The sequence below is a fragment of the Dictyostelium discoideum genome (genome assembly GCF_000004695.1).
Source record: "Dictyostelium discoideum AX4 chromosome 2 chromosome, whole genome shotgun sequence".
In the NCBI taxonomy this organism is placed as follows: domain Eukaryota; phylum Evosea; class Eumycetozoa; order Dictyosteliales; family Dictyosteliaceae; genus Dictyostelium; species Dictyostelium discoideum.
Genome location: NC_007088.5, coordinates 2,184,666 through 2,201,538, shown reverse-complemented (window position 1 = coordinate 2,201,538; position 16,873 = coordinate 2,184,666). Strand labels below are relative to the sequence as shown.

The 16,873-nt window shown below is 22.9% G+C and overlaps 3 protein-coding genes and 1 pseudogene across 3 annotated transcripts; all 4 read right to left on the bottom strand.

The window, feature by feature from the left end:
- Nucleotides 1-225: 225 nt before the first annotated feature.
- ifkA (eukaryotic translation initiation factor 2 alpha kinase) lies at nucleotides 226-7,002 on the bottom strand (the record flags this gene model as incomplete). The annotated part of the gene is made up of 1 exon (XM_639883.1): nucleotides 226-7,002. One exon carries the CDS (start codon nucleotides 7,000-7,002, stop codon nucleotides 226-228), a length of 6,777 nt encoding a protein of 2,258 aa, XP_644975.1.
- Nucleotides 7,003-8,285: 1,283 nt separating this feature from the next.
- Nucleotides 8,286-11,100, bottom strand: DDB_G0272845 (AB-hydrolase associated lipase region containing protein; the record flags this gene model as incomplete). The annotated part of the gene is made up of 5 exons (XM_639882.1): nucleotides 8,286-8,694; nucleotides 8,792-9,092; nucleotides 9,184-10,011; nucleotides 10,043-10,840; nucleotides 10,998-11,100. 5 exons carry the CDS (start codon nucleotides 11,098-11,100, stop codon nucleotides 8,286-8,288), a joined length of 2,439 nt encoding a protein of 812 aa, XP_644974.1.
- Nucleotides 11,101-13,135: 2,035 nt separating this feature from the next.
- Nucleotides 13,136-13,556, bottom strand: DDB_G0273057 (annotated as a pseudogene; the record flags this gene model as incomplete).
- Nucleotides 13,557-14,877: 1,321 nt separating this feature from the next.
- DDB_G0272847 (hypothetical protein) lies at nucleotides 14,878-15,213 on the bottom strand (the record flags this gene model as incomplete). The annotated part of the gene is made up of 2 exons (XM_639880.1): nucleotides 14,878-15,045; nucleotides 15,166-15,213. 2 exons carry the CDS (start codon nucleotides 15,211-15,213, stop codon nucleotides 14,878-14,880), a joined length of 216 nt encoding a protein of 71 aa, XP_644972.1.
- Nucleotides 15,214-16,873: the final 1,660 nt, after the last annotated feature.

Sequence of the window (16,873 nt, the reverse complement as noted above, 5' to 3'; positions counted from 1 at the left end):
TTTTATATTTTCATTTTATTTTTTTATTTTTTTATTTTTTTATTTTATTATTATTTTATTGGGATGAATTTGATAATCATGCTACATCAAGCTTGGCTTTTTTTTTGATTCTAATGTACCCAACAGTTTGAGATTTCCAAATGCCACAAGTTTTTAATTGTAAGATGGTGGAAAAAAAAAAAAAAAAAAAAAATTGTAAAATGATGAAATATTTTTTAACTTTATTTAAACAACACTATTAAATATAACTGATTTATCATCTTTAATTGAATGAATGACAATGAATGGGTAAACTTTCCATTTAAAGATTTGATTTTTAAGTTGTAAGAGTTTTTCTTTGCTTACACGCTGGAACTTTGATATATTATCATGAGATTCTGAAATTTGTAAATCTCTAATCACAGAATAAGCTAAATCTGTTACAATAACACGAATAGTTGAAGACTTTGATTGAATGAATCCTCTGAATAATTTTGAAAGTGAAGTTTGAACCAATGTTTCGATTTTAGATTTCTTTATTTCTTCAACACCTTGATAAACTATTTGAGTACTAAATGAATCTGTCGGTTCATCAAAGTGAATAATATTACTACTACTACTGCTACCTCCACTAAATGTTGCGTTGCTAATAATCCCACTTGAGCCAATTATACTTTTTGTATTACTAAAGTGAACATGATGTTGAATTGGAGATGTTTGTTGTGTATTACTATTATTGGAATTACCACTACTCGATGTTGATTGATTACTATGATGACCATGATGGTGATGATCACTTCCTCCAATATTACTATTACCACCACCACCACCACCACTACTCATACTACTACCACCACCACTACCACCACTACCACCACTACCAGAATTATTGATACCACCAATTAAATTTGATAAATCACTGCTACTTGTATTTTGAATTATATTTTTTGAATCAACGTTATGTTTTCTAGATTTTAAAAAAAAATCAACTAAATCTTTTCTTGCAACTGTTCTTTCTTGTCTTGTTTCAATTTGTTTAACTTTTAATTTACCAATTTGAAAGGCTTTTTCTCTTAATATTACAACCCAGGGTATACCATTTTCACGACAATTTGAATAGATATCTTCTGAAGAATAGTAATCAGTTTGAGAATAGTCAGCTTTTATACCAGCTGACCATAGCTGAGATGCAACTTGTAGTTTTTCACCAAGCAATGAGGATCCTAATGAACAAACAAAAACTTCAATATGTGATTGAAATTTAGTAAAAATACTAACATTATTATTGAGGTTGTTGTTGTTGGGGTTGTTATTACTATTAGGAGGATCTTTATTTCGACGAGTATAAGTAGTATTGAAACAATTATTTAAAAGATGTTGACGATAATTTAATACTGAATTTACAATTTTTTCACAAGCTAAAGTAACACCAACACCACTAACAATATTATTTGACAATGATGGATTTGGATGAAGTGATTTAATCAGTTTATCATATCTACCACCAGACATAATGATTTCAGTTCTTGATGGATTTGACAAAGTTGGACGTTCAATATATGCTTGAAAAACAAGACCTTCATAGTATTGATGATTATGAATTAAACTTAAATCCAATAAAAACCTTGGTATTATATTGATCATTTGTAAATTTCTAACCAAAATTTTTAAATCTGATATACCGGTTGTTGCTTCTTTATGATTGGCTAATAATGATTCCAATTGAGTGACACATTGTGCTAATTCACCCCTTTGTCTAAAATAAGTTGATATATTTGAAACTATTGATGCTGATAAACCATGTTCCTTTAAAGATTGGGCAACTTGAGCCCAATTTAATCTCCAATGTAATTGTGCTACTGTTTGATAAACAACTGTAAAAAATCTTTTTTCAACACCACATTCTGATAAAATACTATCTAACAATCCATAATGATTAATTCTAATCTTATAATTTATACTACCACCACTACCACTACCACTATTACTGCCACTATTATTACCAAATAATTCATCTTTAAATTCTTCCATAATTTCAATAATGATTCTTAAAGTTTCAGCATCACTTATATGTCTAGATTTTGAAGGACCAATTATATCAAAATCGCATTCATATAATTCTTTTGGTGAGAAACCAGGTTGAGATCTACGATAAACTTTTGAGAAAGTATATCTTTTCGCTTGTTGAATATTGTGTATAACTACATGTCTTGCCCATGGTATAGTTAGATCATATGGTAAATAAACTACAGTACCACTTTCATCTAAAAATTTGGCGACATTGGCTGCACCAGGATGAGTTGAATTTGTTGGATTCTTTGGAAATAGTGTTGGTGTATCAATTCTTATTGAACCATGATTTAAAAAGATTTTCTCCAATCTTGAAAATGTTTTCTCCCTACAAATTAAATGCATTGGGGTTAATGATGGATTAGATGTGTAGAGATATCTTGACATGATATGTTCATCATTTGATAAACAAAACAATTTCTCCATCAAATAAGAGAATAAAGAAATGGTTGGATTTGCAATGGTTTTAATTGCCTCTTTTAAGATATCATCTTCCATCTTTGATGGTAATAAACCACTCTCCAATAGTTGTTTAGTTGATGGTCTTTGAGTTGGATCTCTTGATAACAAGGATCTAATGATTTGAGTTTGGTCAGGTTTAGTCGACTCGAATCCTGGTGGAAATTTTAAATTGTCTCTAAGATCTCTTAATATATTTGAACGTTCCATTTGAGTTTGAAATTGAAAACACATTTCAAAGAAAATAATACCCAAAGAATACATATCAACTTTGGTTCCGTAATGTTTGGTATTCTTTTCTAAAATCTCTGGACAACAATAGAATGGTGTACCAACACCTCCTGTCATGCTAAGATTTTCATCATTTAAATCCCACATTGGAGTTTGCTGTGCAGTTGAATTGGTTGATGATGATAAATTAATATTATTGGCTGTATTTGAAGTACTTGAATTCAAATCGTCAGATTTTGAAACTGGTGCACCGCTTGTTGCTAAACCAAAATCACCAATCTTTACATTTTGCTCATTATCAATGAAAATATTGGCTGGTTTTAAATCTCTATGAATAATTTGTTGACTATGAATATGATTTAAACCTTCAACAATTTGACGTAATAATCTAAATGCCTCTTCCTCTGCTATACCACCCACATTATCAATTAAAGTTTTCAAGGTTTTCTTTGAACAATACTCCATTTGAATATATAATGTATGAGTTTCTTTTGGTGGTTTCTTTCTAGATGATGATGTTGATAATTTTGAATTATTTGAAACAACTCTTGATTTATCTTGAAAATCAAATGTTTCATAATCATCATCTTCTTCATCATATTCATCATCATCATCTTCTTCATCATCATCATCATTTTCATTTTCATCAAAACTACCACTATTATTAATAATGTCTTCATCATCAGTAGCTTCATAACCACTACCATTACCATCGCTCATACTAATACTACCTGAAAAACTATCACTTTCATTATCACTATGATAATTATTATTATTATCATTATTATTATTATTATTATTATCATCATCACTATATGAATCTGAAGCATTCTCAATTATTCTTGATTTCATTCCATTTTCACCATTTTCACTATCACTTGAACTTTGTTCACTTTCACCATTATTTTTATTCTTTTTATTCTTTGGTTTCATTAATGGTGATAATTTTGATTTCTTTTTCTTTGAAATTTTTTTATTTTTATTTGTATTACTTGTGCTCGTACTTGTACTGGTATTAGTACTTGTACTTTTTGAGGTATTTAAAATTTTACTTTTATTATTTGATAATAACGATGACGATGATGATGTATTACTACTACTTAATGTTAGTTTTTTATTACTATTACCAACGATCATACTTTTATTACTATTTGCATTGCTAACACTATCACCACCACCAGCTGTATTATTGACACCACCTACATTACTATTTGAAGTACTTAAACCAGAATAAGAATCTCTTGAAATGATTGATCTACTATTGATACTTGATTGCATAAACCAATCTTCTGAAGCATCAGTTTCCAAATCACCAGATAGATCTTCATTACCTTCTTCCAACGATTGAAAGCTATCACAGGATTTCTCAATCCAAGCTTGATAATATCTAACAACAAATTGATGATGTAATCTTGATAAAGTTGTTACCTCTCTCAAAAGTTTATTTGTTAATGGTTCTTGATTAGAGTCTGTATAACCCTTGGTTTTAATTTTCTTTATTGCATAATATCTACAATCCAATTTATTTCTACTCTTTACAACAACTCCAAAACCACCTTTGCCAATCATTTCAATCTCTTCAAAATCAGTTCTATATCTAGAATGATATCTAAACATATCATAATCAATTTGTTGTTGTTTTTGAATTGGTGTTAATGGTGTCATAGTTGGAGTTGTTGGAGTAGCAGTTGGAGTTGTAGTGGTTGTTGTTGTAGTTGGTGGTGTATTAAAATTTTGTTGTGGTGGTGATTGTGGTGATTGTGGAATTTGTTTTAATGGTGTTTGTGGTGGTGATAATGGTGGTTTTTGTTGAGATGTTTGTAATTTTTGATTTCTCTTATTTAAAGGAGAAGGTTTTGGTGAAATTGGTCTTGAAGGAGGTGGTGTAATATTATCTAAACTACTACTAGTTGCTAATGGATTTGAAACGATTGATGAATTTGTTGATCTAAGATCAATATTACTACCATTTGATGATGATAATAATTCATTTGAAGATGCTAAATTATTATTATCATTATTATTATTGGGTGTTTGTGATTTAATTAAAGTTTGAATTGGTTGTGGTATTAATGAATGAGGAGAAGATAATAATGCTTGAGTAGCAGCGGATCTTTGATCCAAAAATTTAATATTATTTGTAAAATTTAAGAAATTTGAAGGTGGTGGAGTTGAATTTGAATTTGAAGCCAAGAAAGGATGTTTCAATAGGATACCAGCCTCTAAGCTATCATTAGTGCTACCATTACCATTGATCGTGAAACAAAGTGATAAGAAATCCTTTGCATTATTTGAAATGGGCGATGATGGATGAGTCTTTTGTTCAATCTCTTTAATTAAATCATACTGTTGTTGTAATTGGTATTGTAAAGGTGGTGGTTGTATAAAATTTTGATTCTGTTGTTGATTATTCAATAAATTCAATTGTGCTAAATAAATTAAAACAGTTTGATTATTTGCTAAATCACTACCACATAACATTTCTAAAACAACTATACCTAAATTAATAATATCTTCACGTCTATCAATTTCATTATTAATTTGATTTTGTGTAGTAGTAGTATTGATATTGTTATTATTATTATTATTATTATTATTGATATTATTGATATTATTAATACTATTATTTGTACTTGATATCCAAGAATTTAAATTTTTTAAAGAATTTAATTTTTCAAAATGATCAAAAATTTTAATATTTCTGCCACCATAATTTGATAATAACATTTTTGAAGTTGATTGGTTGAAAAAGATATTATGAGATTTGAAATCTCTATGAGGTATATGTTGAGAGTGTAAATATAATAAACCTAATAATAGTTGGTAAGTGAATTTCTTTACTTGACTCTCTTCAAAACCAATACCATTTGAAAGTATCTTTTGTTGTAATGTTAATGTTGAATTATATTCTTGAAAAATATAAAGTGTATTTTGACCTTCTTGAAAGTTTGTACCTAAATATTTGATAATATAAGGATTACCTAAATATTTCATAGACTCTATCTCTTTTTGAATCATTTTCACCTTTTCAATTAATCTTTTTTTTAATTCAACCACATCAATTGATAAATTATTATTATTATTATTATTATTATTATTATTATTATTATTGTTATTATTGTTATTGTTATTGTTATTATTATTGCTATTATTATTATTACTATTCGACAATGATGTTAAAGAGGATGATGATCTATCATCAATATTTAAATTTACGATCTTACAAATTAATTTTCTATCAGTATCTTCATCTACACCCCTATAAACTGAATAATTAGATTTCCTTTCAATACAACTTCCTTTTTTCCATTTTATCTTTGGTATTGTATCATTTATTAAATCATTTTCTTTATCTTTATTATTATTATTATTATCTATTAATTCTTTATTATTATTATTATTATTAATTTTATTAATTTTATTATTACTTATATTATTATTATTATTACTATTATTATTATTATTATTATTATTATTATTATTATTATTATTATTATTATTATTATTATTATTATTATTATTATTATTATTGGTATTATTATTAGTATTATTATTATTATTATTATTATTATTATTATTATTACTATTATTATTATTATTATTATTAGTATTATTATTATTATTATTATTAGTAGTAGTAGTAGTGGTAGTAGTAGCAGTAGAATTGCTATTATTACTATTTGTTAAATTATTCATTTCCTCAAAGTCAATACTTGAACTGCCCTTGAGTGGTGTTTGAAAACTATCCTCAAAAATAATATCCGGATCAAAACCATTCAATGAATCAAAACTAAAATTATATGGAATCATTGGTGATGATGATGATGATGATTTACTAAATAAACCATTACCACTACCAATACCAACACCAACACCACCACCATGTGATATTGTATGATCAATACTATTAATTATTTTGTTTACACTTGAACCAATATCACCCATTTGATGACGAGTATTATAATCTTCATCATCACTATAAAATTCATCATCAGAATTTTCATCATCAGAATCATCATAATCATCATAATCGCTATCACTATTTTCGTCATCGGAATCATCGTAATCATCATTATCATCATCATCATCATTATTATTATTATTATTATTATTAATATCATCACTACTATTGACTCTATTGATATTTGTATTCAATCTTTTAATCATCTCTTCATGTAATGAAACCGTTTCTTTATTATATAGTAATAAAAACTCTTGAACAGCTTGACATAATTCGAATATAATAATTTCACCTGGTGCCATCTTCTGTGATAATAAAAAACTTAATTCCCCTATTAAATCATCTGATAATCCTCTAACTTTTTCTAATTCAATCGTTGGTAATGATACTGGATAATTTGGTGAATATTTTACATATAATCTAACTTTAAAAATTTAAAATTTTTTTAAATTTTGTTTTGTTTATTAATAATATCTCACATTAGTAAAATTGAATAATAATAAAAATAAAAAATAATAATAATAATAATAATATACACATACCAGCACAAAAATTTTGATATTGATTAGTTGGATGAGGAATTAAAGTTATTTTAAACCTTCTACAAACTGCTTCTGTTGGTAATTCTTCAAATTCATCCTAATTTTAATAATAATAATAATAATAATAATAATAATAATAATAATAATAATAATAATAATAATAATAATAATAATAATAATAATAATAATAATAATAATAATAATAATAATAATAATAATAATAATAATAATAATAATAATAATAATAATAATAATAATAATAAAAATAATAATAATAATAATAATAATAATAATATAATGAGTTAATATTAAATAATAATAATAATAATAATAATATAAATATTAAATAATTACTCTATAAATTGATTTTAAACATTCAATCTCTTCTAATTGAGATTGATTATTATCAGGGTCTAAAGTCATTAATAGGTTACCACTACTGCCACTACATTCGCTATTACTGTAACCAAATGTACTATTGTTGTTGTTGTTATTACTATTGTTATTATTATTACTGTTGGCCATTTCTCACTTTACTGATTTTTATTTATTTGAATATTATTGAGTGAAAATATTAATATAAATTTCGTCTGTTTTTATATAAATGTGTGTGTTTTTTTTTTTTTTTTTTTTTTATTTCTATTTTGTATGTTTTTTGACTATCGTCTCTAATTTTTTCCTTTGAATTATTTTTTATTCACACAACTTAACACAGTGTATAAAATTTTTTTTTTTTTTTTTTTTAAAAATATAAAGTTATTGTGTTATCATATTATATTATTTGTTTATAAAATGTGTATATATGTTCTATTAAAATTGAAAAAAAAAAAAAAAAAAAAAAAAATTTCAATAAACTTTTTTTTTTTTTTTTTTTTTAATTTTTTTTTTTTTTTTTTTTTTTTTTAAGCTCGCTTTTTTTTTTTTTTTTTATGAAACGTCAAAATCGAAAATTTTTAAAAAAAAAAAACATTACCAAATTTGGTAATGTTTTTTTTTATTTTTTTTTTATTTTTGTTTTTTTTTTTTATTATTTAATTAATTAATTAATGAAATTTTGATTGAAATTTATCTAAATTTGAAGATGTCACATTTAATTTATTTGAGACACTTCCACTTAATTTTGTAGATGATAAAGAATGAATATGATTAGTGGAGGATGAGGAGGATGATGATGATGATGATGGTTGTTGATTTAAAGAGGAGGAAGAAGAAGATGATGATGATGGTATTATTAGTGTTGAAGTTGAAGGTGTAATCTCTAATACATTTAAACAATAAGATCTAATTTGGTCATCCAAACCTAAAGTAAACTCTATATGACCATTCTTACTTGCTTTTAAAAATGCAAGTTCAGGATGATATCTTTTCAATGTTACATAATGTTTAATAATATTAACTGGATCAATTAAATTATCTTTTAATCCCATCACAAAATGAATTGGTATATCAATTCTATATTTTTTAAAAAAAAAAAAAAAAAAAAAAAAAAAAATGAATTAATAAATTTTAATAATATAATATTAAAAAAAAAAGGTAAAAAAAAACATACAAATTATAATGATTTAAAAAGTTTAAAGGTTCATTTGTACCATAAAATTCTAAATTCTTTTTTGGACCATAATCATATGCTTCGAATTTCTTTGATCTTCTAATTTGCCAAAAATGTCTATAAATTAAAACTGATGTACCATTGAATGTATTATATGCTAAATTATGAATTGTAGTTAATGGATGATTTCTAGTATCACCACCTAATAAATATCTTGATACTAAATAAACTAATAAATTCTTTGTTGGTAAATTACTCATTGCATCATGATAAATCTTTGCTATCATAACTTTAATTGATTCTATTTTAGAAATAAAAAAAAAAAAAAAAAAAAAAAAAAAAACAATGTTAATATATTTGTATATTTCTAATTTAATGAATGAAATAATTACCATTTGGGAATCTAAAAACATGAATTGGATAAAGGTATAACCAAATATTAATTAAAGGTGCTAAAATATCAACGATTTTAGGTGCTTTCTTATGATATCCAGCTGGTGATAATACAATAGCTTTTGAAATATAATGTGGCTTGTTCAACATCCTACATCTAACAATATACATCAACAATACTGCTGCTCCCATACTATGTGCAATAGCACTAATATTTATATTATCAACTGGATGACGATGATGATGATGATGATCCTCATTATTATTGTTATTTACACTTGAAGAATTGATTGGATTTAATAAATTGACTTTTGTATTTATATTATTTAAACCAAATAATTCTTTTGATTTAATTTTACGAATATTTTGAATAAAAGTTGGTATATCTAAGAAAGCATGTTCATTCATTGAGAAATTCCAATAGTCTTTAGAGGAGATTTTACTATTTTGATGTAACCTATCACCATTACCACGTAGATTGCCCAAGAAAACATCGTAACCTTGATCATAGGCTGCAAATGCTAATGATTGAGCAGGACCAGTTGCAATCCATGCAAAACTGTTATCGAAAATACCATGTTGTAAATACAAAACGTTGGTTGATTTCTTATTTGGTATTCTCTCCAATTCCAGTATATATCCATCATCAGTTGTAACATGTATCTTTTCATAAGGGTATCCACTTTGTTCAATTATCTCTTTCACTGTTCTAATATCCAACTCTTGTCCAGATATAATCTTATTTGATAATTTCTTAACTTCACCAATACTCTCTATAAATTCTCTAACTTTATTAAATAAAATAATTGGTGTTGAAATTATATAAACTAAAATAATAAAATAATTAGAATAATATACATTTAATATTATTATTATTATTATTATTATTATTATTATTATTATTATTATTATTATTATTATTATTATTATTATTATTATTATTATTATTATTATTATTATTATACATACAAATATAATATGGTAAATAAAATGGAAATGAAAAAATGAAATAAAATAATGAACGTATACTGAATCCACTAATTTTAGCTAAAATTGAAGATATTGTTGATCTTAACCAACCAAATGACGCATCGAAAAATAGTAATAGATTAGTTCTAATATCTTCTAATAAACCTGTTGTAATTTGTTCATGTTGGTGTACTAAATCTTGACGTGTAAAACTATTTACTTTCTTAAATTTCTTATTTGATTTTTTAGTAGTGGTAGTGGCACTAGTAGTGGTAGTAGTATGACTACCATGACTACAATTATATTTTTGAGTTTGTTCTAATGATGGTGATTTTTTTAATGATGTATTTAATGAATTATATTTAAGTAATGGTGATGCACTTCTTCTGTAGGATGATGTTGATGACGATAGGTTTGGACTTAATGTTGGGCTTGATGCGCCTGAACTTGAATTTGTTGTCGTACTTGTGGTGTTGTTATTATTATTACTATTATTATTCCCATCGATTTCATTTTGTTCATTTAATAAATGAAGAAAAGGTGAAGGTTTTCTTCTAGTTTGTTTTTTAGATGATTTTTTCTTTATTCTATTCTTTTGTTCCCAATAGGATTGATATCCTTGTTTATAAAATAATCCTAATACTGCTACTATAACAATATTAGCTAGTTGTACTGTTAATTGCCATACTATATATATATATATATATTATATATACATTTGTATGTTTTTAAATATTTGTTAATATTAATTGTTTTTTATTTTTTATACTTTTTTTTTATTTTTTATTTTTTATTTTTTTTATTTTTTATTTTTTATTTTTTATTTTTTTGGAAATATTCTTACATTCTTCGAAAAAGGTTTTAAAAGTAACATTTGCTGATATTAGAGTTGTGTCGAAAATAGAAGTTATTTTTTTGGCAACCCAAAATCTTAGTCCAAAAAGCATATTGACTTTTATTTTTTTTTTTTTTTTTTTTTTTTTTTTTTTTTAATATTATTGCTTAATATGTGATTATATTTTATTGCTTTATACTATAAATAGTAATAGTATAAAAAAGATATTTTTAAATTCGTTATTATTATTGACATCAATATATTTTATTAATTCACTCTTTTAGTGGTGGTGTCAATGGTTTTTTTTTTTTTAATATAATAAATTTTAAAAAAAAAAAAAATAATTAAAAAAAAATAAAAAAAATAAAAATAAAAAAAAAATAAAAATAAAAAAAAATAAAAAATTAAAATAATTATCGAGCGAAACAAAGGGTTTTTTTTTAATATTTTTAATACCAAAATGTAATTCAAATTCAAATTCACTTTCAAATTCGTCTTTATAATTATAAAAAAAAAAAAAAAAAAAAAAAATTAATTACAATATTCCAATAATATTTTTAATAAAAGAATGTATTGTTCTGAATTATTCAAAACCTTTTGGTTACCAGAAAGGTAAGTAACAAAATAATTAATTTTTTTTTTTATTTTATTTTTTATTTTATTTTTGTTTTTATTTTTTTTTTGGTTCCCAAAAGAAAAAAAAAATATCTATAATAATACATCATTTTTTCTTATTGGATATTTTCTCAAAAAAAAAAAAAATCAAGATATTTTTGGGTTCAATTGATTTTTTGTTTCCATAAATTCTCATTGGTTTTTTTTTTTTTTTTTTTTTTATTTTGATTAATTTTCTAAAAATATTTTTTTTTTTTTTTTTTTTTTTTTCAAATAATTAACAATGTAATCAATTTACACATTAATTATTTTCCTTTTGATTTCAATTATTGGTTATATACAATGCGTAGATTTAATTATAAGTGAAAGTAAGTTTTTTTTTTTTTCCTTCGAAGTTCCTTTTTTTTTTTTTTTTACAAATTTTTTTTTTTTTTTAAAAAAATAGGAACCTTCCTTCTTGACCTTGCACAGAGAAATAACAAGTTCTTCAACAGCATTAAATTTTTTTTTTTTTTTTTTAAAAAAATAGGAACCTTCCTTCTTGACAGCATCAATAGCATTAATTGGAAACCATTTAATGGTTTTTCAAAACTTCAAAGAGTTTATATTGACGATATAAATTTTATTTACAAACCAATTCCAACTATTACTTATTTAGCCATATATACTTTTTCATCATTGGCTTTTGATCAACCTTTTCCAATTATTATTCTTTTGAGTGTTATTTACTCGATCATCATATACTTAATTTAAAAATTTCAAATTTTGCAAATGTTTTTGAACTGTAAGTTTTATTTTATTTTTTAATTTTATTTTATTTTTATTTTTATTTCTTTCAACACACAATAACTTTAATGAATCATCATTTTCAAATATTCTTTCATTTAATAAATTTAGAATCAATAGATTTAACCTTTCAATATAGTAATTCATATGATTTTCCCATTGAATTTTCGTTAATGGAAAATCCTCAATGGTATACAATGTTAGATAATGAATAAATTAGTGGCTTTTCAAAAAAAAAACAAAAAAATTAAATATTTCTATAACATCAAATTAAAAAATAATAATAATAAATTTAATAATTATTTTTTTTCTTTTTTATTTTTATTTTTGAGAGGCATTCCGCAAATGAAAATTAAATGAAAATTAAAAAAATTAAAAAGGCAGAATAAAATGGATTGGGATCTATTCTCAATACAAATCATTTATTATTTATAATACAAATATAAAATAGAACAAATCCCAATTAGGCTATTAAAAAAAAAAAAAAAAAATTAATCAATTAGATATGTTTGTAACAATAATAATAAAAATTTTAAAAATATTAAAAAAATAATAATAATAATAATAATACACGTGTAATAATAAAAAAAAAAAAAAAAAAAAAAAAAAAAAATTATTCTATCTATCTATTTATTAAAAAATAATTAAATTTTATTGTTTATAAACAAGAAATAATTTATGTTGAAAAATAAAATTTATTCAAAATTTTATTTTCTTTGTGTATTTTTCAGATCTATTTTTAAGATCTAAAAACCAAAGGAAAAAGGTCTATTAGCTTGTCGACTTGGAAATATTCTAATAGAGATTACGTTTTCTTCATCATCTTTAATCCAAGTACCCTGGGATTCAGGAATATCAAATTCTTTTCCGTTGAATTCAATTTTACCTGATTTTATTTGAAATTCATTTTTGTCCCAAAGCTTACCATTAATTTTGTATTCGGTAAAATACATAAAATATGGTGGTGGAAAAGTGGGGGGGCTGGTATTTGACTAGCTATATTTTTAAAAAAAGGAAGAGGAAATTAATGGAATGAAATGTAAGATTTTTAAATTTATATAAATAAAAATTAAATATTTAGAAATTAATAATTTCAATTAATTTACCTTTACCACTTATTGTTGATTCCCCATCTTCATTAATTAATGTAATTTTCAATTCAGCCATTTTAAAATATATTTATTTATTTTTATTTAAAGTTATAATTTATATTATTTTTTAAAAAAAAAAGAGAATGTTATTAAATGAAGAAAAAAAAAAAAAAAAAAAACCAAAAAAAAAAAAAAAAAAAAAAAAAAAAAAAAATTAAAATTATTTAAAATTGGCAAACTACAAAAGAAAAAGAAAATTAAAAAAATCAATGGTTTTTTCAACCCAATTATTATTATAATTAACATATCTCTCTTATATCTCTCTATTAAAATAAAAAAAAAAAAAAAAAAAAAAAAAAAATTAAAATTATTTAAAATTGGCAAACTACAAAATCAATTCATCTTCACCACCAAAACAGTTTTTTTTTTTTTATCCACCATTTATTATTTTAATATCAGCTTAAATTAAAAGGTTTTATTATTTACAATTGTAAAAACTCACTAAAATTTTTTTTTTTTTTTTTATAAATTAAAAACAATTTATTTAATCAAAAAAAACTAATTTTAAACAATTATTTGTTGTTTAAGAATTAAATAACAATTTAAATTGTTAGATTTGAGCCAATTTTTTTTTTTTTTTTTTTTTTATTTTTTTTTATTTTTCATTTTTTTTATTTTTTTTCATTTTTTTTTTTTCATTTTTTTTTTTCATTTTTTTTTTATGTAACGAAGACACAAAAATAAGTTAATAGAATTATTATTATTATTATTATTATTATTATTATTATTATTTAAATGTGGGTCAACTATAATTAGTGTCTTAATTCGCTTATTTAATATTAACTCGAGTTTATAATTATAAATAATATAAATACTAAAAATAATTATATAAACAATAATGAATATTATAATTAAAATATAAACTATCAATTTTTTTTTTTTTTTTTTTTTTTTAATAATTTTTTTCAATAAAAACAATTTTATTTTATTCCCCAAAAATGAAACAATTGATAAAATAAAAAATTGAAAAAAATAATTGAAAAAAAAAAAAAAAAAAAAAAAAAAAAAAAAAAAAAAAAAAAAAAAATGGCACCAACTAAATTTTTTTGTTATAAAAAAATAAATAACAAGCAAATAACTGAATAAAATTGGTTTTTTATTGTTCTGATTAAATAAATTGTTTTTTAATTTAATTATAAAAAAAAAAAAAATTTAGTGAATTTTTACACCATGCATAAACAGTGTATTTTAGTGTAAAAATTCACTGCCGTTTAGAAAGCGAAATTTCAAAAAAAATTCCCTACAACAATTGTTGCTATTTTAATATAAATGGAAGTATACCAATTGGTATAAAATTACCTGGAAATTCATGTCTTTCATTTGGAATTATTTATGGATTATACCAAACTACCAGATATGAAATTATTTGAATCTTGTACAGGTATTTCATTAAAAAATTTAGGAATTGGTGGTAATCTTCCATCTGTAAAATATTCACTACAAAAATCAAAATCTACTGTATTTGCTTCATTAAATAATAATTTTCTCATCAATGAATCATGGTGCTCAATAAGTTTAGATATTTCAAATAATTTATTAACTGGCCAATTGCCAGATTGTAAATATTGTTATCAAAATGACCCTATGTATCAATCATAATATTCTTTTAATAAATTACAAATTACAATACAAATGCAACTTGTACCTATGGTATGTTTGTTTTTTTTTTTCATTATTTTTTAAAATAATTGACAACACTAATTTAAATAATTATATATATATATAACAAATATCAGTTTATAAAATTATTGTTAATGATATTGGAGTTGTATTAATGGGAAAAAATATTGGATTCAATTTAATAAATATTGTAACATATCCTGAAATAGTTTTTCAAAAAAACAATTTAAATGATAGTTTTAGTGGAATATTTGTAAATGGAAATATGATATTATTCAAGTTAGATTTTTAGTACCAGGTATTAATTTCACAATTTCATTGAAAAATAGCCCACCAATAGTAAATGCAAATTCATTTGGGGCTGACACTATTTTTATTTATGATGAATACTTTTCATATGATAAATCTGGAATTAGTGTTGAAATTGATAATGGTAAAGAAATTTTAAATTGTATTGTTGAATATTGTACATTTGATAAAATAATATGTAAAATTAATATTCCTATATTTGTATATGGTGGTATTTCTTCAAAAGGTTATTTAAAAGTTAATGGACATAATACAACATTTCCCCTATCTTTATTAAACACAACAATAATCAATGGTTATTGTGATGATATAACCAAGTCTTGTTATTGTTATAGTAAATGGACAAGGTTAAATCCATACTCTCCATGTTTAATACCAAATCATTATTTATCATCATCGAGTACTGTACAATCAAACATTGGTGGTAATATTACCTTATCAGGTTGGTTTGGTGATGTTCATGATGATCCTATAGTATTATTAAATAATAAACAAGTAATAATTGAATCAATTGATAATGAAACAATAGTAATTACCATTCCACCAGGTGTTGGTTCAAGGAGTATTGAAATAATTCAAAATAATATTACATGGTCTGGTTCAATTTATCCATATTCAGAATCAACTATTAAATTCTTAAATAATTGTAGTGGTAATGGAAACTGCAATTCAAATGGTGAATGTAAATGTAATGATAATTATATTGGTCTTGATTGTTCAACAAATAAAGATTCAGGGTCACCAACACCACCAACTCATGTAATAATAAATCCTAATGGTACGACTACCATTACAAATGAAGATACTGTATATTTAATTTATATTAATTCAATTGCCGAAATTGATTTTAATAATAATCAAGTACCAAACTGTTTAATTAATCTTAAAAATGGTTGGAAATTTGATAATAGTACTTCTAACTCATCAATTACCAATTTCTATCAAAATATTAATAATGTTTTAATTATAATGACAATTGAAAATATTGAAAGTAATAATGGAAAAGAATTTACATTTGCTGGTAACCAATTTACTGTAAGTAAAGATGGTTTTAAACTTTCATTATCAGTTTCAAATTGGAATTATAAAAGTAATTTAAACACTTTACAAATTCAAATGTCATCTGATATTTCAACCACTGAAAGTGATAAAATTAATAAGTGTACAGATAGTGAACATACAAATGTAGAAACATCATCAAATAGTAATAATTTACAAAATGTTAATTATCTTAAAATTAGTAAAATGGTAAAACACTTTATGGTAGATTCCAAGATAAAATGTTATCAGATGGTAGACCAACAACAACAATCACTAAAATAATTTCAAAAGATGATAAAAAAGTTTTAATTTCACTTGATATGCCTCATTGTAATCAATGTTTATTGGATCCAGGTATTTATA